The following is a 27,546-nucleotide window of genomic DNA, read 5'->3' on the forward strand; positions in this document are numbered from 1 at the left end:
CTGAAACATTCCTTATATCTTCAGCATGAGTGGGTGGAGCTAAATTTCTGTAGGCTGAATAGATGGATATATGTAAAAGGGTTCGTCCCTTCCATATATGGACTGTATGGAGTGGGAAGTAAATGGTTTTGAAATTTTAGGAGTGAGTGAGTTTACATGCACTCAAAATTCTGATCATAATTGGATTTCTGCAGTTTTTTGATTATTTAAATGGTCACGTTAACAGCATACTCCGTTTTCTTGGATTGAACTAAGGTCTAGAAATCCAATTAAGAAATCTGATAAAGAGAGCTGGAGTAGATCAGTAATCCGATTTGTCAGTGCATGTAAACTCTTATTCAGATTTCTTTCAGGTTTCTCAGTCTGCACATGTGCAAAACAGACTGCGGTACCGGAAACAAGCAGCAATGCCGCGAGATGGCAGCAAAACACTTTTGGAGCGATGCTGAAACCAACCTTGATGAAATGAAGGACTTAAATATGGATTTTCTTCATCTTCTACATGATTTATGTTCCTGTTTTCAGGAAAAGTGACATGATGTTTTTTTAAAAAAAAGCCACGGCATGAGTTTCAAGTTTTATGTTACATTTGCGTTACGTTCATTAGCTGATTGCAAAGCAGAAATCCGATTACTGCGTGACTCATGTATACCCGGAGTTTCCCCATTATCTGATTACTCAAGCGCATGTAAATGCATTGATCAGATTACTGACAAAGCCTGATTTTCTGCACTTATTATTCTGCGGATTATTGAGTGCATGTAAACACATGTTTACATATGAGATGAAACTCTTTCATTTAAAAAAGCAAGGAAAATCCAGTATTTAATAATACAGGCTAAATGAGCTGCCAAAATTTATATCAATGCATATGGTGCAGAAATTGCCCATTTGTCCATAAATATGTGTCATACTTGTCATTCTGTAAAAACACTCACAAACTGGATTTTTTTTACAATTCTTTTTATTTGATTTGGGTTTTGTTCTGCTTTTCTTGCTGCGGCTGGGAGTTAGCACAGACCTTCGCCAGTGCACCTCCAGCTAGCTGTGATGTTGACACCTTTGGACACTCAGATGACCTCTGTCATACATGCCTTTCTGCGCTGTCCAAGTCACTTACGTCTGAAGACAGGAGAAATTAATTAAACAGCACTGAAAGCAACAACAGCGACTGCACAAACAACATCAACCAGGTACACAAAGCACTTCAAAAGCTTTCTAAACAACAATTAGTTTAAGACAGAGCTGACCTCCATCAATCAAGGCATTGTGGTAATTTCACGATCGAAACTGTGTTTTTCATTATTTCTGTTTTGTTTGTTATCGAGAGAAACAGAGAAAAATCAGATGTCTAAATCTGCCAGCTCTAGAATGGTGTTCACTGTTGACATGCATCCTGCGTTTCCCGTTAAAGAACTAAAGAAGATGCTGCCATACATTAAACAGTCTGGCGCTCTGCATGAATCAGGAAGCACTGATGTGTGATTCTTTCTGAGGTGCGTCTGAAGCACTTTTCTGAAGACGTTTAAGTTCACTTCAGAGAGCAATGAGCAATTAAAGCTAGGCATGGCTCCGTAAAAGCGTCATTTTGAAGCCGTGTCTCTTGGCATATCTGAAATGTTCTACTCTGGGGTCGGCACTGTGACTTTAGAATCTGCTATCACCCGTGAATCCAGCAGACATGGATGTATATCCTCTTCAGACTTTTTCCCCAACAGATGAAATGAACAAAACAGGAACCCATCCAGAGGATTCTGGTGGACAAGGGCTCTTGAGTGTAATTCACAGTGTTCTCTGCTTTATTTGTTTGGTGCTTTATTAAAAGAACCTATTTGCTGTATACCTCTTGAGAATGTCAAGGCAATCACATTGGAGAAAAGAGCCATTTTTGTCAGTCGGGAGCCCCTTACCATGAGAGAGATATATATATGTGTGCCCTCAGCGGCCTGAGGCCCAGGCATTACTATGACATCCATTTCCTCCCTCTATCTTTTCCCAAGGACATTATCTCAGCCCATGGCAGTCCAGCAGCAGCCTATTACATAGCCAGGTTGCAGAGGTAGATTGAATAAACACTAGAGATAGGTCTAGAGTATGGCAGGACCTCAGAGGTCAAAAGACCAGGCTAAAGTAAATCTGCCTCTGCTTCTATATCTGGAACTATGCAGAATGACAAGTGCTTCCATTTATACAAACGGAATCCACAGCAGGCAGAGATTCAAACGCAGCTTTTCTCACGTGCACTATAAACTAATCCCTGCACTGTGGAGTACGCTCGAAATTCAAATGCACAAATGAATATGTATTTACTCATTATAAAGATAAACACCTCTGTGTAACAGGTGTGAATACGCTCACTGTTTTGGCACAGCTACAGTTCCCTAATGGATCGATATTTGCCACTGGGCAGAGTTCCAGAGGTAAAGAGATTACGAGCCCATGAAAATTCCTGACTCTAAAGACCTTTTAAAGAGGATACTGAGATTTCCAATCAAGAGGCTCAATAACAATCCAAGAGGTCAATTACAGGCAATTTCACAGGTCATGCCTAAAAGCATTGAAAACTTTGTTGACCATAACAGGAGCATGTTGTGCATTAATATTGCTGTTTATGGTATGATACATGTTATAATCATCAATGTGAGAATTTTAAAGGGCCCATATCGTGGAAAAACAAATTTTGATGTAATATGTAAATATTATTTCATGACATTACATTTACTACAAAGTCCATACATTAAGAACAACCCACTTTGATATCACAAAAACCAACAATTCAGCCTACAGCAGTTTAGTTCTGCTTACATTGAAGTTATAAAGCCTTTTACAGGGCAGCCAATCAAAACAGAGATTATTTACATACATAGTGTTTATTTCTAGATTGTGTATGTCCGTGTGACCTGTCCAGGGTGTTTCCTGCCTTCTGCCCAATGACCGCTAGGATATTTTCCAGCACCCCCCACAACCCAGAAGGATAAGCGGCTTAGACAATGTGTGTGGGTGTGTTTAATTCTAAGGGATGAAGATAGGTTGCAAAATGGTCATGTATAAATTAATTATTACTGTTTTTGGTACATAAACTCAAACAAATATCATTAATGGACTTGGGGAAACTACAAGAACAATGTAGAATATGGACCCTTTAAGATTTAGCTGAAGCCGAGCTTTCAGTTCAGCTTAGTCTACAATATATTTAAGAGATGCTTCTTTCAAGGCAATCAAAGGTATCTTGCAGCAGTGGTTCAAAAAGCTGTTAAATTTCACTGGCTCGCTTAGTGCTTAAATATAGCACCTTCCTAAAGTATAACCATAGTAACGAATCCCACACAATGAATTTGTCAGCTTTGGAAGAAACTAGCCATTCTCCATCTCACCTGGGAGCCTGCAGGGTTTTCAGCTCCGCAAATTGAACAGAAGAGATTTAAGCCATTCACTTTGAGAGTAAATAGGCATTTTTTTTCTCTCGTTGACTTATCTGTGTAATTTCATCATCTTTAAATGATGGCCTCTGTTTAGTATTCATGGTTTTAAACACCATTTTGATTTCTTGCTGTGGGAGCCTAAACCTACATGTGCTTTTTATGTAAAGGAATATGTTCTACCTTTTTCAGGCTCCTCCTTCCATGCATTTAGGTCTAATGATGGTACACTGCTGCACAAAAGAAAGTCCTCAGGGTAAGTTCCCAGAGTGAATGGATCAAGGGGAACCTCTGTCACTCCACTGCTGTCGCAGAAGACTCGAGACAGGGAATGCCTCTGGAGCTCCTGTCTCTGCCGTGAAGAGAACACGCCAGGCTTTTCCCACCAAAACCTGAAACAGGCCCAGTAGTTTTGGCATACCATTTAGGTCACTGAGGAGAGTATTACAGAGTTCTGTATTTTAAAATAAAATGTATAAACTGAATTGCAGGTCTCAACACTTTAATACAGAGAAAATTACCTTTTCTCTCTTTTATTGATCTGTAAAATAGTGCAGTTTACCCATGATGGGACTTGGAGATGATTTTTCATTTGACAAGGCCTCCGCATTGAACGCACAATTCATTGCTTACAATAACAGTGGCCTCACCGTCTTACCTGTCACCTTCCCTGAGCATCTTCATCTGTTTTCCGATCAAGCATGCAAAGAGAGGGCCAGTCCTAGCGCCAGGTAGCAGATCCTCCACCAGCCCTGCCAGCCACACATCGATATTGTTGGGATGCCCGTATAGATCCATTAGCTTTTCAACCAAAGCCCTGTCACGTACCACAGCCCTCAGATCTGCTTTGCTTTCCACTCTGTCATATCCACAGAACACCCTCCAGTCATTGTAACCTGAAATGCAGTTGATAGGGATGATATTAAAGGCACATAGACTAGATAGCCTGAAGTGTCGCTTGAAGCATCTCTGTACAGTCTGTAAAATGTGTCTTTTAATGATGATGGTGTTTGAGTCATATTTATTTTTAATTTTCCATTACGTATAGTACTGTGCAAAAATCTGAGACATTTCATTTTTTTTATTTCTAGCCAAAATGGTCTTCTCATGGAAGCATGGACAGAAACACCTGTGGATTTTTTTCAGATCTGAAGCAAGAGTGGAGCTTGATTTTCTCCTCTTTATCTGAAGGTGACAGTTTGGTGGTCTACCAGGTCTTGCACAGTTGTTGGGAGTCTCACTTTCTCTTTATATACCTATTTTTGCAGTTTCTCTGTGTTTTTCAATCATTTTTTGAACTCCAGATTTGGAAACTCTTGTTTTTTCACTTACTTTCGTTCAGCCTACCCCTTCCTTATGTAAGTGGATTATCTTACATCTAACATCCTCAGAAATATCTCCAATTTTAGACACACATCTGAAAAAACTGAAGGCAGTTAAGTTTGTGTAGTTGTTAGTGTGAATGTTAGAGTCTCTTTGAAGGGGAAATAATGACAGTGTTTGGGAGCAGCTTTTCTTGGGAGAACACAGCTGTGACTGGCTGGTTTTAAGACTGGAAGGATGGAAAGTGCAGAAGAGTGCACAAAGTAAAGAGCGGACAAATTAAATACTGATAGATTTGATATTACACATAAGTGTTTGAGGTTTTTGTGTATTTTTTCTGATACTTAAAAATGAATAACTTGTACTTACTGCCCATTTTGACTGGAAATGACTTTTTTCTACATTTCATATGTGTTTATTTGTGCACGTGAATAAAATGTGACAACTTTATGCCCTAAATTTGCACATGATCACGTTTTTCATATGTGATCTCAAGTAAACTTGTGATGTTATATTATTTTATGTGATCACTTGTGATAATATTCAAAAATTTCAACATCAAAGGATTACACATGAAAATGAAAGAATTCTGATGTGAGCCAAAATAGAAATGTGCAATACTAAACGCTCGCATGTGGAGAAAGGTGTTAAAAATGAAAAAAAAAAAAAAAAAGAAAATCAAGTGTCTTAACAAGTGAAGTGTTATTTCTGTAACGGTTATGGCTGTGCAGTCACCTGGAAGGCCATGATCTCGTCCCCTTTGGAGGTTTAAAGCTGCCAGGTCCAGTGCTTCTGGGATATTGAGCACCACCAGCTTCTCTGTCAGTTCCTCAGTCATCAGGTGCTGTTGGTTCAGCCTGGCAGCAGGCCTGCCCAGGAGACCTCGCAGTATTGGATCTAATCCTCCTGCAGTGCGTAAACGCCAACCAGGAATCAGCCCAGGAGGCTGTGTTTGAACTTTTACACACATCAACAAATACGGTACACTGTAGGTAGAGCATTCAGAAATATCTTCAAAGGTTTGATGTTTAAGTCATGTGCACTATGAATAAAGCTCCAAACAGAGCGTTCAGAGCTAACACACATCTAGACTGATCAATGTTCACCTGCTCTGTGTATATACATCAGTAAAACAGGTTTACTGTAGGAAAAAAAATCTGAGATCAAAATCAACTTCTGGATCAATAATAACCATCCAGGAATCTGTTCAATACAAACAAATCTGAGATGGTGTTGCTTCTACAATCAAAGCATATACAGAAGGCCAGATGTACATATACTGTAAGTCTTCTCACACATGTACATTGAGGGATGTTTCACAAATTTTGCAGTGTATCAAGCAGAGATGCCATGATCCATTCTCAAAAAAGAAATTGCAATTGCCAGACAATAACAGACGATCACACATATCACAGGGTGTGTTCATATAGCTTTTCACCAGCCATCGATCACTCCGTTATAGTTTGAGTTCAACTGCATTTTTGTATATACTACAAGCCAAAGAGACATTTTAAAGACATTTGAGACCAAACAACTGTGCTATACTTAAAAGTATTAATTAATTTGTTAAGATTTCTTTTACATACTTGATTTAAAGTAGAACATAATTTTTACTTTAAATGTCAGCTCAGCCTAGTTAGATATTAGCGTATAATAAGTAGTTAACTAGAGAAGAGACAACTGGGAGGAATGGTGGGAAATGAATTAGTTGGAAAATGTGTAAAAATTAATTAATATCAATAATTACAAATTATTTGGAGTACAGTTGTAAAATTGAGCAAAATTCAATTTCCAACACACTTGCAAAATTTCTCCCATTTTTGTGCAGTCCTCCCACGTTTTGTGCGGCCCTCTTTACACACATATGCATGAGCATAAGAAGCACAACCTGCATTTTTCCATGCGCAGGACCCAGAAACTGCATGATTAGGCTTGTGCAGCAGGAATGTGTCCAAACTATGTCTGAAACCTGCTCAGAAGCTTAAGTACATCAGACCCAGAGTGTTTTTAAACCTTATTCAGAGATATTTTTTATTTAGAGACATTTTTTTGTCTCTACGAGTCTACGAGAATCGCTGTCTCTTACTAAATCAAGCGCAAGTGTTGCCCAAGATGAACAGTGAGTGTTTGTCTACACCTAATTAAATGAATGTAGAGCTAAAATACAAATAATGAATGAAAGCAGTAAACATTCATTAAAACAGGACATGGGTCTTAAAACAAATGCCTACACAAGATTATACACTGGAATAGTGTTTTTAAGTGTTGATCTTGTTTTTTTAGAATTAACCCTTTGTAAGAGTTTGTCAATGTAACATTAGCTAGCTTGGATGCTACTATGATAGTGCTATTAGCCTATATGCTAGTAGATAAAGAACGCTCACTTTCAAGTGCAAATGGTAAATTTGCTTGACTTCACATGATTCTGTGTGACTGCAGCACACTGCAGACATTTGTGTGTTTGTGCGAGTAGAAATTATAAATTAAGATCTATACATTACAGGAAATTAGACATTAGAATGTGTTATTATGCCAGTATGCTTGTATTTATTGATATAAAGTGGCTGGTAAAAAGCTGCTGTGGGCATTTACCATACCCTGCAGGCAAGTGGACTAAAATGTTAATTGGAGTGTTTTTATGTCCTGTACCGAACACACAAATACCACGCAGCCAACTGCGGTCCGGCAAAACCAAGCTTGCCTAGTCTTGTTCTTATTTGTCTTACAGATCTTTGTTATTTTGCAGCCTCTGTATTTGCATGTGTCATTTAAAACCATGTTGTTGTACTCTATATTCTATAATCTGACAAGTACAGAAAATGCCTTCTGGACATGCCAGTTAGGAGTATGTGCACTTCTGATAATTAATTCTAGAGTTACATACCAAAGAGGGGAAAAATCATGCAGTGCCATCCCTAATGAGTCTACTAGGACTTCACAGTTTGATTCAGATGAGCAGTCACAATTTAATATTGATAAATTCAATATTTTTGTCCACTGTCCTGCCTCTGTGATTCAACCAGATAATGTTAGATAGTTTTCCTACTTCAACTAGAATTTACCTCATGAAAATCATATAGTGACTGCCATGAAGTAAAGCTAGCAGCAACACGTCAAAGAGAGGGTGAGGTACCTTCTCTGATGATCCTCCATGGACTGAAAAAGGTCTGATGTAGACTCAAGGAGGAAAAGTGCGGATGCTCCTGGAAACTCTCGTTCAGTCTCCTCATCTGTGCTGAGATGGTGGCGTGGCCAAAGCGGAATGCAGCGGTGGCAAACACATTGGAAACTGAAGGGTTTATAGTCTCATCATATCCCTCATAAGGTCCGATAGTTTGATCAAAAGCTTCTTTTCCAAGGATTTTTGGAATATAATCCCTCATGGTTATGATCTGTAAAGTGGACAAATGTACTCTTATGATTGTATATCTTTTCAGGAGAAGATCTCAGAAACTTCTAGTGCTCATTTCTCAAGTGACTGCACCTACAAGATGAGAAAAGATGCATCAAATGATAGTTTGAAATTCCAGATAACCTTACGATAACAGATTTTAGTAGGTCGAGTTTGAGGCCAGGTTTTCTCACAGAAGTCTATACACGTACTCAACTGAAATCGGTGCCTGAGATCACAATTTGAGACATCCTGAGCTGGGAGATAAGATAAGATTGCTTGTTTCCTTCCTCTTTGATATGCTGCAGAAAATCATCTGGCTTTATCAGTTTATTAAAAACATCATTTAAAATAAGCCCTGCTCACCTCCAGAATCTCAACACCCACACTGCAGATGTTCCAGCAGGCTTTACAATGACACATGCCTGTCTGAGTGAAGTGTTGCTCCCCACCATCTCCTTAGCAGCAGGCATGTGTATATCAAAACTCACTGTCCATGAAGCTATAATGTAACAGCCTCAGTAGCAGAAAGTGGAAAGCGTTTTTATTGGTTTTGTGAAGTCAGGCCCTCTGGGACTTTGTTAAAACAGTGCACTCTGCTTGATGTATTCCATCTACTTCTTCTCTTGTAACACTTCAGAGTCTCTTTCTCTGCCACTTTAATTTAAGGGGCCTGAGCTGCATTCAACCTTACAGATCCTTTTGTGGGCAATGAAATGTTTCTTTGATCCAGCGGAGACTGCTCAAAGAGGACAGGCTTTAGTTGTGTGGCTCAAGGCCGTTAATCCCCAAATTTTGCCTCTGCCCAGTGTGGTGAATCACCTTTCTGTTTGCACTCCAGAGCATTGCTGCACTGGTCTAACTGGAACAATACAGCAATGCACTGAAAGGAGGAGAATAGCTCCTGCATCCATTTTGCAAATCATTTGGCTAATTATAAGGTCATTCATTTTCCTGTTGCCAATAATTACACATCTAAAAGAATCAGCTCTGCTGTAGCATAGAAGTGGCATACTGTAGTCTCAGTATGGGTTAAAGGGCAAGCAAGAACAGAAGCATCTTGAAATTCTTAGAGGTGGATTTGAAGTCTAAAAGGACTAAACTAACCTTTCCTCCTACACTCTTCTCAATAAAGCTGGCTAGCTGTCAAACAAAATCTGCTTCTACATCCATCTAGCTGCTTGTGCAAAATCCCTGGAATAAATGAACCTTTGCTCCTGAGCATGACGTTTTCTTTTTTTTTTTTACTGCAGATACTGAATGGCATCCTTCAGACAAGAGGAAAGCATGTTGCCATGTGTATATGCTTAATGGTCATTAATTTACACCTGTTATGTTACTACACTCATCTTATTAGGTCCCATCACCATATATGGTATTGTGAAAAGGTCAGAGTCCACTGCCATTTTATTTAATTTCCAGTTAAAACATCCAGTGAAAATTACATAGAAATCTCAACAACTGAACACAATATCATATTTCCCAATTTCACAATATCATGTGTCCACTCTTTGCTTTTATTACAGCTTCCATTCTTTTCACTAGCCTTGCTTTCAGTTTTTCAAAGAAATTTGCAGGAATGTTTAACCACCCCTATAAAGTTCAGTCGTAGATGTTGGTTGCATTTTCTGCTTGCTGTGGTCCAAGTAATCGCAAACACACAAGAACATCAGCACCTTCTTTAACTTGCGAATTTGCCAGCTTTGACAGTTTGGTGTCCTACTAAGTCTTGCACAATGTCCCATTTTCTCTATATTAATTATTTCAATAATAATATAATTATTTTTTTGGTCACACTTTTTTTGGATGGTGCCCTATAGATGACCTGTTATTAACAAACTTTCTGTTGATACTCAGTTGATTATCAACAACATTAAGGTCAGGGTTAGGTCTAAGAGTAGGTGCAGGTTTTGCCTTGAAGTTAGGATTAGGGTTAGGTTTAGATTTAATAGAACCTTTCACACACAACTTTAATAGATATTTAGTTGAATGTTAGTTAAAGGTAGACTGAGCATCTACAAAGCATCTACAGTAGACCATCCAAATAAAGTGTTACCCATTGTTTAATTCCAGTTTTAACTCCTGTTTTAAGAGTTATTCTCCTTTGATGTATCCCAGCCTTATGTTAGTGGATTATCTTATATCTAATGTTCTCAGACATCTCTAAAAAAGAAAAACTTAAACTTAATGGCTGTTTTGACTAGAAATTAAATAAATGGAGGGCAGTGTTTGACTTTTGCACAGTACTGTAGATGCATTTTGTACAGTTACATACCATAGTCGTTCTGTTTCATTGCATAATTAGTTAACCCCCCTTTAACCAGTTCATCAGTAATCCCCAGGACCACTGCTGAACAGGCCTTATTTAGGTGGTGGTAACAGTAGAACTACAAAGTGGACCTGATAAAATGGATAGGGATAGATACAAGGTAGGTGTACCTAATAAAGTGATGCATACATATAATAAAATATACTAAAAAAATAAAAATAAGTAACATGATGCACTAACACGTCAGAAGACTAATTCATGGTCTAATTAGAAACTTAGCATCCACCAAGCAATGCCACAACAACAAACTGGAATACCATAGCAACACCCTAGCAACTACTTGGAATTACTATATAAACCCAACTAAGTTATTAAAAACAATCAACAGTGTGATGCAACTACTTTAACCTTTGAAATGTTATTAGCTGGCTTTGTCAAGCCAACTTAAAAGTTTCTTCAGGAAATTTCACGTCATGTCAGAAGACTGATTCATGGTATTTCATCTAAATCATTTACTCATATTTGGTGAGTGATGTGAACAATGAAATATCTGTGGATATTCAAGAGATTTGAATACATCTATATGTGTAACTGTTTACAGTACAGCATTATGACTCTTTTCATTTTCACTCTAATGCTGAGGCATGTACTTTCAATCAGTTAAGAGAATAAGACCCAAATATGCATAGCTTCATCATTAGAAATCGCCCCTCGGAGGTCAAGTTTCTGAAGCATAAGTAATTTATGGAATATATTTTACATAAATTAACTTAAGAAGTCAGGTTCCATTACAATCATTGTTCAGCTTTGAGATAATTTTAGTTTAATCACCCCATAGGGTTTATTTTTTTGTTCTTAGCAATAATTTTTAATTTTCATTCCAGTCTTAAATTAAAATGTTACTTTATCAACAATGAATTGATATTAATGGCTGAGTTTTGTGGTGACTTGTGTTACTTGAAGATTTTCCCAGCTTTATGAAACGGATGCTTCTCGCTTCATATGACGTGAGTGCTATGATGCAGAAAGGAGTGATTGTTTCTGATCACTAGTCACACTGCTGCTCCTGAGATAGTGCTGTAATGCGATAGCTCGTACCTGATGCAAAGCTCCAATGATTTTGCGCGTCTCCTGATAGGTTGTCTCTGAGCTCCAGTGGGCATTCAGTTGTTTCAGCCGTGTAGCAATGCGATTGTGTTCCCTCACCCACAGTGTGTGCAGAGCAGCGAGGGGCAGAATCTCGTTCACTCTGCTATCTCCAGCAAGGAAACACTCCACCCGCTCCCTCGGCCCAGTGCTGGGCTGCTGAATGCATGCAGATGGAGTGAGGCTGACAAAAGGCAGGTACGGGTGACCGCCATGGTCAGTGTATTTGCTGTTCACCGCCAGCAGGCCCTCAGAGCTCGAGAGGTTCCTCAGAGCGTTTTCTAAGTCCACAGAGTGTCCATAGACAGTGGAGGCATCCAGGAAGGACGTGATTAAATTAATCTGTTGTCTCTGTAGCATCTGTGCTTGCAGAGTGTGTGCTGGACCACTGAGGCAGGCTGGCGAAGAACGGAAAAATGGGAGACAGCTTTTACTTCCAAACAGCTTATCATGTGGAGGAATCTGTGGCACGCACACACATAAGGAGGAGAGAAAGAGAGTGCATTGTTTTAGAAGAGTAATTGCTCTATTTACGTTTGCCCTGTTAACCTTTAACTGCCTCCTCTGTGCAGCTGTCACCACAACTGTCATACAAGCAGACACAGTGTGCTAGTGTTGTAAACAGTCTCATGTAGTACTCTTTATACTGTCTTATGTAAAGAATGACCTTTTTAAAGTTAAAAGCCCTACTGCCCTCATACATGAACGTGGTAGCTGCATTTGGCAAATGAGGCATCACCTATTTTATCACCTACTTAAAGATTCCTCAAAGAGTATATTATTTATTTAGCTAAGACCCTGTTTACATCGGGCCGTTTCATGCATTTATATACAAATAAGAATTATCCACATAAAAATGCAGGTGCAAATGCACTAATTGCACATTTAAAAACAGATTTCAAGGAGAATTCCAATGATTTCTTCAAAATTTAATCGCTGAGATTAATTTAGAATGTTTTGAAGTGAAATGGTTCATGGTCCTTATGTCAGAGATGATAGGAACCAGGAGTGACAATGAACTATAATATAGCCATTTTATTTACTTTCCCAAATGACCAGTGAACATACATGTGTCTTCTGAGCTTTTATATGTGATGTTGATAATGGTTAAAGAGTAATAAATCAGAAAATGACAAGCTTTTGGTACTATTTTGCCTTGTAACACCCTGAATGTAATTTTAAATTTTACGGCAACAATGTCTTAGGCATCAGGCTTCGTATTCATAACCGTTTTGTATAACAGCTTTCTGTGAGGGAAACTTTGGAGACATTAAACTCTTCATACATCTGGTTCCCATCACCACCACTGTGAACAATTCTGACTTGGCGGTTCCTCTTGCAGTTTCTCTAGAAAAGCACATTTTACATCAAACCACTCTGAAAGACTTTGTTTACATCTCAATGATTTAATTATGTAGACATTTAGAAAAATCAGTGAAAGACACCTCTGAAAGTCCACCTCAGGAAGGGGTCTGAAATGTATTTTTTAGCCATATATTATACAAGTCAACAAGTTTCAAGCCAACAAAACCACTCTCAATACAATATGTCATAACGCACATGGTCCATGACTGCAATGACAATACAGAAGGCTAATTAGACTAAACAGCTGTAATCTTGTAAACACTGACTGTCATCTTCCTCTATGTCTAACAAAAAGAGCAACAGCATAAGTAAATGCAAAGGAATAAATGCATGTGGTTCAAACCAAGTCCTATGAAATGACCAGGTGAACAGGGTCCAAAGGACTTTACCTTAAAGAAACCATGAGAATATTACTTTTTACCTGTAAGCAAAAATGTATTACAGTCTCCTAAATAGGATTCAAATGTAGTGGCCAGTGTATATCAGTGTTCCTCTGTGCATTGTTAGTGCAGTGCTTTGACAGTTTAACATTGCCTCACCTTCATAAACTCAGTTTTAAAGCCTTCCTTTTATTCCTCTAAAATGTTTAATCCCCTCTGGTTCCGTTTCAGAGCCGAGGATTCTGCAAACGAGCACACTCTGCAGCTACACACCCCTGAGTGGGGTTACCATAGCTGCAGGCTAGAGGTTCAGGCCAATACTTCTGAAAAAAGGGCCATTCTCAGGCAGCGATTACTGGCAGGTCACATTCTTTTCAATTGGTCTATATTTTGCTTGTTGTGAAGTTCTTCTCTGGAACACAGCTTGCATGTTCCTAAAATAGCGCTGCTGCTCGGGGGCACTTCTTAGTGCTTCAGGCTCGCATACTGAAGATGCAGTCGGTTTTGATCTTTACAGCATGCTTAGAGAAATACGTCTAGCTGTGCACAATGTGTTTATTTGCATTTCCTGTAATCCATCCTTAGAAAGTATTCAAATTGGACGGATGTTTATTAAGCTGAAATGGCTTTATTGATTTGGAATAAGGTTGCACAATGAGGATAAAAAGTGTATGATAAAGTTGCTGGATATTGTGAGGATGTCTGAGGTAGTGAATTACAATCATGTAGCCTATACAGTTTCTGTGCTTGAAACATTTTAAAAATGGAAATATTTTTCATTGATTTTGTTTTATGATTGCCCAAGTTGTCAGAGAGTCAACACTGCATCCTCAGGCCCGTATATAAACTTTCTGATTAGGTAGCACTGGTGATAGAACAGTTACAAGGGTATTGTAGCACCAATATTAACAAGGACACAAAGTGTCACTGATGCAAAGCACTGCCCTTATAAAGCACCAAAAGCTACATAAGTGCTAACAGCGACCCCCTTATGGACAATGTTAAGCCTGCTAAACATGAGTGAGTGAGTGAATGAGTGAGTGTGTTAGCCAGGTCCATAAGGTGCTTTGATTCCAAAGATGCCATAATAATATGAACTTTTGTTTGTGACATGTACAGCTTATTAAATTTCCCCACAATAAATATGTGGGAAATGAGAAAGTGAAAAGATTTGAACACTAACTTGATAGTCAATCCAAAGCAATATATATTGTTGCTGGCTTTACATACGACATTACAGCCTGTAATTAAACAAACTTTGGGCATTTTGTACTTTGTGTTTGTATGTTTTAATTATCTTGAGATTTTCCTGTAATCTTTACAAATCTTTAAATTCCTTCTATCTACCTGACAGACTGCAACTACCATAAACACCAGAGCTTAACTGTCTTTGCAGTTCATATGACTAAGCTTGGGGAGATGGCTTGGGTAGCTGGTAAATGGTATTCAATACTGTAGGAATGCACGTAAGCATGAATGTCTGACAGCTTCTTCATTGCCCAGTCATGTACAAAATACACTCCCGTGACCTTTTTCTCTCATCACATACACATTCTGTCAGCCAACCTGTGTCCAGTGGCGCCATACATACACAAATCTCAGTTTTTTACTATTTTTCTTGAGTGATATTCCACTAACCATGCACAAAATACATAGCCGTAAAGTTTTTTACTCAGGAAAACACAACAAAAACAAAAGCATCGCAGAGACGTTTCCCTTTGCAGGTCACAGTGAACATGTCATTGCCTTTCCCAGTACAGGTCCACATAATATCTTGTGGTGCAGAGCTAATTTTCAATGTCACACGTGGGACAGAGTGGTTAACCAGCCTAGTGTGGGCTGGAGAGGGTTAACATATATGTGTAGAGAAATTCCACAAATTAATGCATTTCCCAAATAAAATGATAACTGTCATTTAATAATTGGCATATATAAATAACATCTAACAGTAAAATAAATAAACTCATTCTAAGCAAAAATTCTAAACTAGTTCTAACTAGAAGCAATCACATGAATCACGTAAATTGCTTTTTTGCATGCTAAAGAAATGGTGGAGCCTTTAGCTGTGGGAACTGCTCTTAATAAAGGCAGACACATTACAATAAAGCCAACTAAAGACAAACCTGACCTATGGCAGTCATTAGCCACGTTTACATGCAGCCTGATAATCCATTAATAATCTGACTAATAGCTCAATCAGAACAGAATACGTCCATGTATACACCTCAATCAGACTAGGCTAGTCCGATTGACTCCATTCAGAATACAATTTCTATCCGATTAAATGAGATGGGTAATCCTGTAAATAATCCGTTAAATAGAAAAATAACAAACATGTAAACGCCTGTATCCGATTACATTCCCAATTGGAAAGTTTAAGTACGCTCTGCGCATGTGTGTTCAGGATGTATTCAATCAAACTGCCGAAAATCTTTGCATGTGAACACAGCCATTTTCACTCGTGACTAATGCAGATGGAAACCAGTTATACAGGGCCGAAATGTTTAGGTTGTGGTGGAATTGGGCCCAAGCAAATCTCTATTTCCTGGTAATGTAATGGCTTCTGTGTGCATATGAGCCCTCCGGGTCATTTCCCAGGAATGGTAAAGTCTCGTGGAGGTAAGCTGTCACGTCAAACTCCAGCTTGTGTTCACACTTAACTCCTGCCCATTTAATTACCATCAATTCACCCATAAAAGATTTCACTCTAGTAATTATTTTGAGCTATTAAAGCCTTTGCCATGAGTTTATTGCAGTAACTCACAACCCAATGAGGATAAAAATAGGATTTATCATGCATGCTTAATTTGCACAATTTATACATGATAAAGTCCTCAGGAATTTATTTCAGGCACCTGCAAATCATTGCTGTTTGTCATGATCTTGTTAGAATGCACTGCCTTGCAATCAGTTGAGGGCTACATGTTACTATGTCCTTCAGTGTGTACTATATGGATCAACACTTTTTCTGATATTTCTGGCCTGTCATTTATCCTGATGAATCTCACAGTGTTAGTATTCAGAGGCTGGCGTGTGCTGGGGCTCAGCATGGATGGGAATAAAATGTGCTGTTTTGTATATCTATGGTGCTTGCCTCCTTCCCTCTGGCTGGGGACACTGAGATTAGTTACAAAACAACACTGCTCAGTAATATCCCCCATATTTCTATGAGCAGTCACTGCCCTGAAGGAGTCTCAAACGCAGCCCTATCCGGAGAGAGTCGCCTCAGTGACTCGCTACTTTCACTGGTGTTTGTGGTTTGACAGAGATAAAGAAGCAATCAATGAGATATATACTTTTTAATTTTAAACTCATGCCACAGGCCCTGACACCCCTCCATCTAACCCCATCCCCAGCCCACATTTAAAATCAACTGCCCTGAACTAGTGGCAAATACATTCACACCTCTGACAATAGAGGCTGGCCATATCAGAGAGAACAAAGTGTTTGACTTTCTCCTTAAACAAGTGCTGACATGCATGATCATACAATTTAGACATATTACAATACTTACAATCTGCATGTCTTTCATGATACTAGATTATTCTGTGACTTGTCTATGTTATATATTTTTCTATATTTTATTGGATTCATGCTGATCCCTCCACCAGGAGAAATTCCTTGTACATTTTGTTCAAAAGATTCAGATTCTGATATTACCTTATATGGAGGAGGTGAACTGAATTTATCATAGCAACAAGGTCAATCAATTTAAAAGACTAAAAAGTGAAAGCAAAGCACTCAGAGCTGAAAATATCTCACTTGGCATTTTTTGTTGCAAATTACTGTCATTTGTTTGTAACTTCTGGAACACAGACGTTACCTGAATTGGAAAGCACGGATCCGAATTTTCACACATGTGTAGGCAGTCGAGACCCTCCAGAAAGGCAGCTTTGCTTGTGCTTTGAGGAGTGAAGGAGATGTCGTGGTCTATGTACTGACCCCAGTCCACCAGCAGCTGGGAATATGCCTCATCTTCCAATGTGATCTGGCCGGAGCTTTGCATAATGCTGTTGCTGACTTCCCGAACCTTCAAAAGCATGATTGGCATGATGTTCAAAGCAGACAAGACTAATCTGATTAATGTCTTCAGTTCCAAACTTCTTCCATAATTTTATGTGCTGTTTTTATAGCTGCTCTCTTCAGCTTTCAGGCCTCAGACCATTTCCAACATTTTCTGAAGCTCATGCATTTTAATGTAGACACTAAGTTTTTCCATTTACTTGAGAGATGGTCAGGGAAGGCCAAAGAGTTTGTTTCAGAGTCTGGAACATTTCAGCACTGTCAGATCAAAACTTTTTTTTTGGTATCATCTGAAAATACATGCAAACATTTTATAACAGATGGTACTATAGAAATAGTCCAGACAAAATCTCGTTACACTAACGTACAACAAAGAGTATTTACCTTTCTCCTATAAAGTTAACGTTTTGCAGATAAAGTCTTGCTATGACAGATAAGAAACGGGTTTCATTACTGTGAAAAAGATTGAATCTACTACAATCCAAAAGGCCTGATATAGTTAACAGCATTAAGACAAAATCCTCAATCTTACTGTACAGTGTTGCACAGAATAGGTGAAATCAGCCTCTCCTTTTAGCCTTTGTTTATCTGCAAAAAAGTTTAATCAGAGAAACACTTCCACTTCATATAAATGCTATACGTGATCAAAGTGTTTGTGGAACGGCGCTTGTGCCATCATTGCTGATCTCAGGAGGCGGGAAGCTGCGTGTTTGTCCTGGCACTTATCACACTGAAATGTTTTGGGTTCATCCTCATTAAAAAATGCTTTCACTCAGGAGAGAAAGCATGGCGATGGTGTTCTGCTGCCTCTCTGGAGTGGGAGGCTCAGGGTCTGCATATTTAAAAGTGTGCACAGTGCTGAATTTTTAATGGGAGATTGCCACAAAGAAAGGACAGTGTGTGGCGGCTAAATAAGCCGGAATGGGGATTTCTTAAGTATGTGCTCTGTTTAGTGTATTTGGCAGGCCGTTCCACTGTTTTAACCTTATGCTGATTGCTATGTAGTGGCAAAATCATATACATTCTAGCAGTAAATAGACTGGACAGAGGAATTGGTCAGCTGATGTAATTTTGATATGTGCAGTACTGTGCAAATCAGAGACTGTTCCTCAGTGATTTCATTAAGTATAAGTTAAGTCATTAAGTATACAGTACTAATTATGCATAAGATATCTCTGATGAAATTAGATATACGATAATCCAATTGCATGAGAAATGGGGAAAAATTATGGAAAATAGGTAAAAAAAGAGGAGTTTTCAAAACTGGAGTTCAAAAAATTATTAAAATGACAGTGTAGTTGTCAAGAAGCCATTAACTGTATTCAATACAATAAAAACAGTAATTATAATAAACACTAAAAGCAATGAAATGACAAAAGCAGTACAAAAATGAAAGCTTACAAGTACTTACTTTATTTGTACTTGTTTTAGTTGACTGGCTTGGTATATATATGTATAAAATATATGTATAAAATAAGACAAAATTAAAAGTTTAAAAGTTAATTATAAATTAGCTGGAGCACAATAAATAATGACTGTAAAAACAACTGGGTCTTGCGGAGTAATCCAATCACTGTCCCAGTCATTATGCTGCAGGTCCTAAACAGAAAATGCAACCAAATTCTGAGACCGAACTTTGGAGCTATGGATAATATCCCCGCAGATTTCTTTGAAAAACTGAAAGTGAGTCTCCTGAAAAGATGAAATTAGATATACGATAAAAAAGGGCACAGTGAATACTGAAAAATCTGATGTTATATTTGTGTTTACACTTGTGTGTATGTGGTGTTTCACTGCACGGATGGGTTAAATGCAGAGGTGAAACTTCCATATTGTGGGACTAATAACGGTCAAGTAATCTTAATCTTAATCTTAATTTATCTGTTGAGGCTTTGGTGTAACCACATATATGTTTTCTGCTTTTTTCTGACACTAAAAAATTATACCTTCTATTTAATGGCAGCTTTGACTGAAATGAAGGGTGGTCTCTGACTTTTACACAGTACTGTACATGTACATAAAAACCACATATATATATATATATATATATATATATATATATTTTGTATTTTACGCAGTAACTAGGCTACATGTTTCTTTTCGTTTGTGATTGTGGTATTAAATAAAGGTGGCAGTCTGTGGCTTACTGCGGGAAGTTGGAAGCCACTGTATTGGTGCCCAGTGTTCCAGCCTTTTGGTTGGCTTTCTCCATCCTCGTACTCCGCCGGGAGCCATCTGGCCAAGACAGTGCTGGCTGCTCCCCAGAGAGGGTTATTTCTGAATAAGAAAGTATGTCTGTATATGTTGGATCTGAAATGTTTCTGGGGGCATCATAGGAAAACAAACATCTTTGCATAATGTGTGGCAAAGAGATATAGGTTACATTTCCACTCAAATAATCTTCAGTTTAGAAATTTATTGTAGACACAGGGGTTGCTTGAAGTGCACTGTGAAAAAAAAAACATAATACTCACACATAAAGCCACCACTTTTACAATTATGTACAATTACCATCTCTAGATGAAACAGTAATTAAATGCACAGTAAAGCTGATCCTGTTTATAAAGCTATTCGTCAGCTGTTATAGACACAGCAACGCTAATCAGGAGAAATGAGAACATACATGTACGTATGTGATCACAGCCAGAACACTCTTATCTTTATATGAGTATCAAGTGGAAGCTCAAAAGGCAATATATATTAATGAACTTCATCTTTAATTTGTGAATTCTGAGCCACCTTCAGAGGAGGTCTGTTGCACCACTGTGAGCCACATGGACAGGTTTAAATATTGATTTTAAGTGTCTCTCTGTGTGCTTGATAAGCTTGGTGCACGAACGCATCATTCTTGTGCTACTTAGTGCTGTTTTTGCCCGCTGCTCTCACCCCTCACGCTGTGACTAGCCTGCCCTCCATCTGCTACACTAGCCCTGACCCGTCCTATCTGTCATGGGTCATCTTATCAACTTGGCCCTGTTCCCTCAGCAAAATGCCAGGGTCCAGTTAGCTTGAGAGAGCACATGGCTGATTAGGATGGTTTCAGAGCAGCCTGGGAGATGCGCCTTGTTGCTCCACAGAACAGTATATTATGGATGAATTATTAAGGAAGAGGCTACATACCTGTTATTGCAGACTCCAGAGATAGTGCGGTATTTCTCTGAATCACCACCTTTGGGGCAGCTGGCTGGTTGAAAGGCTGGAGGACACCCAGACAGGTTTGCTATCAGCTCCACTTCCTCCATGGAAAGGAGCTCTGGAAAAATCAACTAATGAGATTGACTAATTGACCTTTCCTCGCTCTACCCACAAATACTATCTTTGCTGTTGCTAGGTCGAACAAGCTTTACAGAGCGTTAACAATGTCCTATTCTTCTAAATGATGATACTGCAGCGCAAACCTCAGTTTTTGTTAAAATGGCCAAACTTAGTGTGAGTTATTTACTTAAAATGTTATTTATTTTGTATGCATGTGGCAGGCCACACTGTTAGCCCAGATCAGGTGTTCTGTGGGGATGGGAAAAAACACAAACTTTCTTTTTTAGCTGACATCAAGTAAAGGCCACTGCACACCAGATACATTGTGAAGCAGATAGGACCATGTGCAGCTTTAGCACATAGAATGTGTCACAGTGAGGGCACCAATAAAAAGCAAATTCCAGTTCATTTTACACTTTACTGGTATAGATTTAATGGAATTAAACTATCAACAACATTTATTTAATAAATCCAAGTTACAGAATCCAGTTACCTTTTGAATTTATAGAAGAATACTTTTAGAATACTTCTTCACTAAATTAAAATATAAAAATATTTAAATTAAAAAAATACATACCAAGATTAAAAGAAACACCATCTGTACTTTCTATGAACTATTTAAAATGAGCACATTGAGGTACTCTACAGAAGAACTCAAGAAAAGGCTTCCATGAAAACACTGAAGTTCCTACTAAAGCCTGAGTAGACTGATAAATCAATGTGAGCCAGTTATTAATCTCAGTTTTACTGAATTAGTTTGAGGGATGATGGAACTGAACAATCTCCTCATAGTGGGCATGTTCACCAGTGATAAGCTTAGCATTGTTGTTGTACTAGACTCATGCAGGCATTTCATGGCAAGTTACTAGCGCTGGGCGATAAAACGATAACGATAATTATCGCGATATAACTTTTCCTCGATAGAGCGATACGACATGTTCGATAAATGTTTGATATAATACACCATTCTCACACTTCCACGTTCAGCGAAAGCCTTGGTGGCGTTTTCTACTGCAAGGAAAGCGACACTACTGTGCTGTCGCCAGGAGAGGGCGCACTTCCGAGGTTTTCTACATGATTAGAGAGGGAGGGGGCCACGAGTAAGATGAGTCTTTAGCAACGGCTGAAACACGGAGTTGTACATTCCCTGTTTGAGCGGAGCGACAGGCAATCTGTTCTCCTGTGACCGAGTCTGAGTGACGAGGTCAGTGGTGTAACTGTACTGTCCTACAGCGAACTCACCTCTTTCTGTACATCCTAACCAGCTTTAGCAGCATTAAATCACAATCCTCACAACTACAGCGCTGTTACAGCGCTCGGATAGTCATATTTAAGTATTGCATTCCCAAGCAACGAAAGTGAAAGAAAGAAGTGGGTTCATGCAGTTACGGCCCTGATGTAAACAAAAGTAAACTGAGGAAGCTGTGAGGCATTGGAGAGCGGGAGAGCGCTATCTTTCCAGGCTAGCTGTTTTTAGCAGCTGGCTAACTTAAAGCAGCGCTTCGTCACTGCACGACACGGCGAATTAATGATACTGTAGATCAAACACGACACAAAAGCACCGCTTTCAGTTTAAACATACCTAAAAGGAGGACTCTGTTTGTCTGGTGTTGATATTTTGCGGTTCACCACTTAAACTACTACAACTGAATATCCAGCCGTCGCTAGCTGGTGTCTGAATACTGTGATGTCATTTGTAACGGGGTAGCCGAGCGCTCGTCACCAGCTAAAAATAATGTTTTCTTTCTTAAATTATGACTATTACAAAATAGCCATGCTTTTCCAGCTGGTAAAAACAGCTCACCAGACACTCTCTCCCACTCTCCCATGACAGATTTGTGAAATGTTCCACTGTTTGATGAGTGTTTGTCGTGTTCCGACCATAAAGGATAGTTTAAAACAGCAATTAACCCCCCAGGAGCGGAAATCAGCCTTCAAACTTGAAAGAAATAATGATTTGACATTTACTGCGATATGTATCGATATCGAACAATATAAATTTTGTTTATCGTGATAACATTTTTGGCCATATCGCCCAGCTCTACAAGTTACATTTGTCATTTACTGAAAATCACATAGCTGTCCACTTTATAGCCAAATTGGCAAGATTCTGTTATTGAGTGATGACAAAGTGAGTTTTTCAGGAAACATATTGAAAGAGGAAACAGAGAAAACAGAGTAAATCAATGTGAAATAAATTGAATTCTGAATATGATACTTTTTAAGTATTGTAATGGAATACATTACTCAATACATTAAAAGAGTATATTCAGTATTTAGCCATCACCACTGGTTCAAAGTATTTTGCACAACTCCGGTCCTCTTTTTCCAGGACATTTCCAGTGATGTAGTTTTTCCATTCCATTTCCATTTTCCAGTGTTTCTGAATGTAAAGAGTAAAATGTTTGGGATTTGGCTTTACTTAATGTTGAATTTGCTGTCTACAGTCTGCACCTTGCTGCACCCCCCCGCCAGTATATGGTCACCCCAGTTATTGTTAGTGATGGTGTGTGCACTTTCATTAAAAACAATGGTGCTTTAATTTTTTATCAAGAAAGATGTGCGGTGACCTTAACACCAAGGTTAACCTCCGGATATCAATATGAAACCAGTATATGTTGCAACAACATAATGCAACTCAGTAGCACTGAAAACAAACATCATAACGGTCCAGTTAGAATATTAATGTGTTCTGAGTTTCAGATTACACTCAATGGTTTTTTTTTTCCCTAAGATTCTGTAAAGCTTGCCCAACTTTGCAACAGTTGCTAAACACAAGCACATTTGTAGGTGGACCATAGGTAGCTCAATTACAATCAATATTTCAAATAAATATTCCCTTTGAGTTTGAAAAGCACCCATTTCTGGACTTAATGTAGCACCTGTCATCAACCTGTGTGAATACATTAAATCTGACATTTCGCTGCTGGTCAATAATGCTGCTGCTACCTCTGCAGTGTTTTCCTGCACATATGCACTGAACCTCATTTCGTTTGGAAACTGCAGTAATTTTTGATGAAAATTTGTGATCACGTCTGCACGACATCACTACATTTAGCTCAGTGTATCATTTACAAAGTATAATTTATGTTTTGGATTGAACTGGAGCTCTATATTACCTGCCACAGGGACAGATCGTTTCTGTCTCCTTCTTGCTTCATCCTTTAAAAGTTGCAAAGTCATTTGAAAGACCTCTGCTGCTCTTGATATCCCCTGAGTAGCTGCTGCTTGCCTGGAGAAAGCAAACATCTGCAGGCAAGATGACTGAGTATAATTCCTGCTGTTCACAAAGAAAGAACGAAAAAACAAAGGTAAAAGAACTGCTTTTGTTATTATTCAATAGAAAGTCATATTTTATAGTTTGTGCAAAAGAAAATAAGTGCTGTTTACCCTTTTTCGGAATGTTCTAATGCAGTGTTGACCATCTGAAGACTCTCCTCTATTGAGGATTGTAGCAAATGTTCAGGCTTGTATAGTTTTCCTGGCAAATATACATGTAAGAATGAATATGTAAGTTAGACTGTAACAGTAAAAAATCCCTCTTGTTACATACAATGAAATGAAAAATGAAAGACAGTTTAATCTTCATATCCACCAATGACTCATGATATATAAAACAATTCACTATGCCCAGTTATTAGAATGAATTAATCTGTTGAACTGTTATTATATAGAATGGATGGCAAGCAAGAAATTAAATTGATACAGTCAGTCAAACCTTCTTGACTGACTTAAAGTTAAACACGTCGTCAGTCGGTGGTGGATTTAGAAAGTTTTACTGGGGTGGTAAATGGGTGACAGGAGTGTCATAGGCTATAGAGCCACAGCAGGCATGAAAAAACTGTTTATGAACTGTTTTATCTTACCTTTGATGACTTTATGCATGAATAGTAGATGTTTGCTTTGATATTTTAACATTTTTGTTTTAGCTTTTGTGGTAAAAGACCACAGTAAGTACCAAATTCACAAATCAAAGACTTTGCAACACAAGCTGACATTTTATAAATTCGTTTTTTTGCTTTGTAAATGGGTATGGAAGCGACATATTCTAACTCTATCATGGTCTACACATCTAGGCACGTCTTTGGACCACAGCTGGAGATTTAATTCAAAATACGACACACACCAGCACACTGCTAAAGAACTGAAATTGCGTCTTGATTTCTTGGCTGAATGAACGAGTAGCACCAAACTCAAGTTAATCTCTGGCTTATCTACTCACAAGGAGCTAGTGCACCATGAGAAAGTTCCAGGTGAATGGTCAAACGTCCTCCGATATAGCAAACTGTGTTATGACGCAAACAGGTATAATTGTACCCTGCCTACGCTGTGTCTAATTAAGGACTTTACAGACATGAACAAAATACACTTCATTGGCTGAATTATAAAACAAGTTCAACACAGTGAGTCATCCTGCCTGTCTCACCACATATAGTGCAGTAACATCCTGTATCACTTCCACTTTCCAGATTATGTTATGGGGATGTATGAGCTATATGGCGATCCCATCTGAATTGGATGATGCCTAATCTGTCAGCAAATATAATCAAATGAGCCACAGGGGAACGTGAGGTGCCAAATGCAGTAGAACAGCTGGGTTGGAAACTCTGTGAGACAAACGTCAGAAAATACTGAATAAACTATAATGCATCTGCTGCCAGTTGAGTGCAGCTGAAGTAACAAGAAATCAGACTTGAGTTAATCATCAGGGACACATGCACTCAAACCAGAGCTAAGACAGTCACAAACAAACTAGTGCACAGGTAACTAATAATTTATTTTAAACTGCAGGCAATATCACTAGATTTAATAACATAAATAAACAACTAAATGAAATACGTAATGACAATGGACTGCCATCCAATCAAGTACTTGGTACTATACAATTCATGCAGACACTATACAGTGGTTGTTATTTGCAGGCTCTGTATAATTAGTCTGAATCCTCAGAAAAAAAGGTACTGAACTGGGACTGGGGTGGGACCCCTCTTGTCACTGGGGTGGTACCCTCAAGGGTATATCACAAGGGTACCTTTAGTTAGGGATTATAATTGAAATCCATTGAAATTATATTTTTTAAAGTTGTACTGACTCAACACATCCTATCTTATCTCGAGGCTTTTTATTTTACTGACCTATTTTAAAACATTATGAAAAGGTACAAATATGTACTTTTCCTCAGGGAAAAATATTTTTAAATATTTTCACATTTGAGGTACACATAATTAAAACCATTGTTGTACCTTTGTGGGTACATTTACATTGTACTTTTGTACCTGCTTCGTACCTTCGTACCATACTGTACCTCTGACAGTATGCAGTTGTTCAGGGTTACTGTATACCTACCCACTCGACCACACACACATTATCTAAGCTGCTTATCCTTCTGGGTCGTTGGGGGGTGCTGGAGCCTATCCTAGCTGTCACTGGGGAGAAGGCAGGAAACACCCTGGACAGGTTGGCAGTACATTGCAGCCCACCTGACCAGTTTATATTATACTATTGTCACTGTACTACTATTCACTACCATGCCAATATACAAATAATATACTAATATACTAATATACTACTACTATAACACAATGGACATTTTAACAGTGAAATGTGCACTGATACTAAACCAGAAGACCCCAAACAATAAGAAGTAAGAAGGTAAAAGATGTGTGACCTACGTATAGATGTTGTAGTTGCATCTGCAGACAAGCATGAAAGCAAACTGCAGCAAAGCAGGAGCCAGGACAAAGAGCTGGACATTGCTACAGTGCTAAAATGAAGAAAACAACAACGACAACAACAACATTATGTTTAAAAAAGAAAAGGAAATCTATAGTACTGTGCAATAGTCAGAGACCACCCTTCATTTATTTAATTTTCACATCATTGAATGTGTTTGGGATTACTCGGATTGTGAGAAGCAGTAACGAGTAATGAGTAAAGCAAAGCACAGAAACACTAAATACTGAAAATGACATTATCTTTAGTTGCTGAGGCTTCTGTGTAATTTCATCCTAAATATGTGTTTTCTGCTTTTTTCCTGACACTGAAAAGTAAACTTTCTCCTAAAGGCAGTTTTAACTGGAAATTATAAAAATGAATGGTGGTCTCTGACTTTTGCACAGTACTAAAAGGTACATGGACAACCCTACAAGCATTTTTTCACAACCTTAGACAGTGAAGCAAGACTAATCATAAAGTACATCCCATGGCATAAATTAGAAATGCATTACAAACCATAATTACTGTGCAATTACTTTAACACATTTATTTTCTTTTTCAATGCTGAACATCAAGCAAAGGTTAACATGGAAATCTCCAAAACCAGACCTTTTATCTAATCACTCAGAAATTCTGATCTTTTAGGTCAAACATTAAAAAGTAAAAGACAAATATTTCCTTACTGTGTTCTCTGGGTGTGATCTCTAGCAGAGTCTGACTGTTTACGCTCTTGTCTCTCTGCATCAGAGTTCTCTCTTCCTGAGAGGGCCTAGTCATACCCTGCTGACTCCACACAAAAGCCACTTGATTTTCTAGTCTTTTGCTGCTCTCCAAGCACATGATTTACGTAGGTGGAAAGATCAACTATAAACACACAGCACAGCTATGTATGTCAAATTTTTCAGGGCTTTGAAATCACAGTCCGATTACCATTCAAATCCTCATGGTTTAGAGAATTTATGAAAGTTAAGAAAACCTTCAACTGTTTGAAGTTCTCTTATCCTGTCCTTGGGCAGAAACCAGGCCGCCTGATCCTGGAAAAGAGCAGATGCTTACATTTTGAATGGAATTTTCAGACTTTGTTGGCATTAAATTTAATTTTCAGTCTCTCATTCCAGGCCTGTCTATCTTTAATCTCTGTGTCTTTACTCAGGCGGAGAGCTTGTATACACTGTTCTCATTAATAAGTGCACTTAGATAAGTTCAACATTACCTCAAAACACCCCATGAATATGTACAGCTGTGAGAAAAAACTTGAAA

General features: G+C 38.4%; 1 protein-coding gene across 1 annotated transcript; it reads right to left on the reverse strand.

Moving 5' to 3' along the window:
* Positions 1-1,018: 1,018 nt before the first annotated feature.
* Positions 1,019-25,869, reverse strand: tpo (thyroid peroxidase). Its single transcript, XM_036592642.1, has 11 exons — positions 25,859-25,869; positions 23,691-23,851; positions 20,437-20,569; positions 19,464-19,593; positions 17,117-17,323; positions 11,501-12,010; positions 7,876-8,134; positions 5,478-5,648; positions 4,078-4,315; positions 3,603-3,811; positions 1,019-1,122 (listed from the first exon to the last, which is right to left on the reverse strand). The coding sequence occupies exons 1-11, from the start codon at positions 25,867-25,869 to the stop codon at positions 1,085-1,087; spliced, it is 2,067 nt and encodes a 688-aa protein (XP_036448535.1). The 3' UTR covers positions 1,019-1,084.
* Between the last annotated feature and the right edge of the window lie 1,677 nt (positions 25,870-27,546).

This window comes from Colossoma macropomum, unplaced genomic scaffold (genome assembly GCF_904425465.1).
Source record: "Colossoma macropomum unplaced genomic scaffold, Colossoma_macropomum, whole genome shotgun sequence".
Taxonomy (NCBI): Eukaryota; Metazoa; Chordata; class Actinopteri; order Characiformes; family Serrasalmidae; genus Colossoma; species Colossoma macropomum.

What these genes read in the sequence shown, in the direction of transcription:
- tpo (XM_036592642.1), bottom strand. An exon ending in ACGATCTGTCCCTGTGGCAG is followed by an intron (nt 20,570 to 23,690) that starts GTAATATAGAGC and finishes TGATTTTTCCAG; the next exon opens with AGCTCCTTTCCATGGAGGAA. An exon ending in GTGGCTTCCAACTTCCCGCA is followed by an intron (nt 17,324 to 19,463) that starts GTAAGCCACAGA and finishes ATGCTTTTGAAG; the next exon opens with GTTCGGGAAGTCAGCAACAG.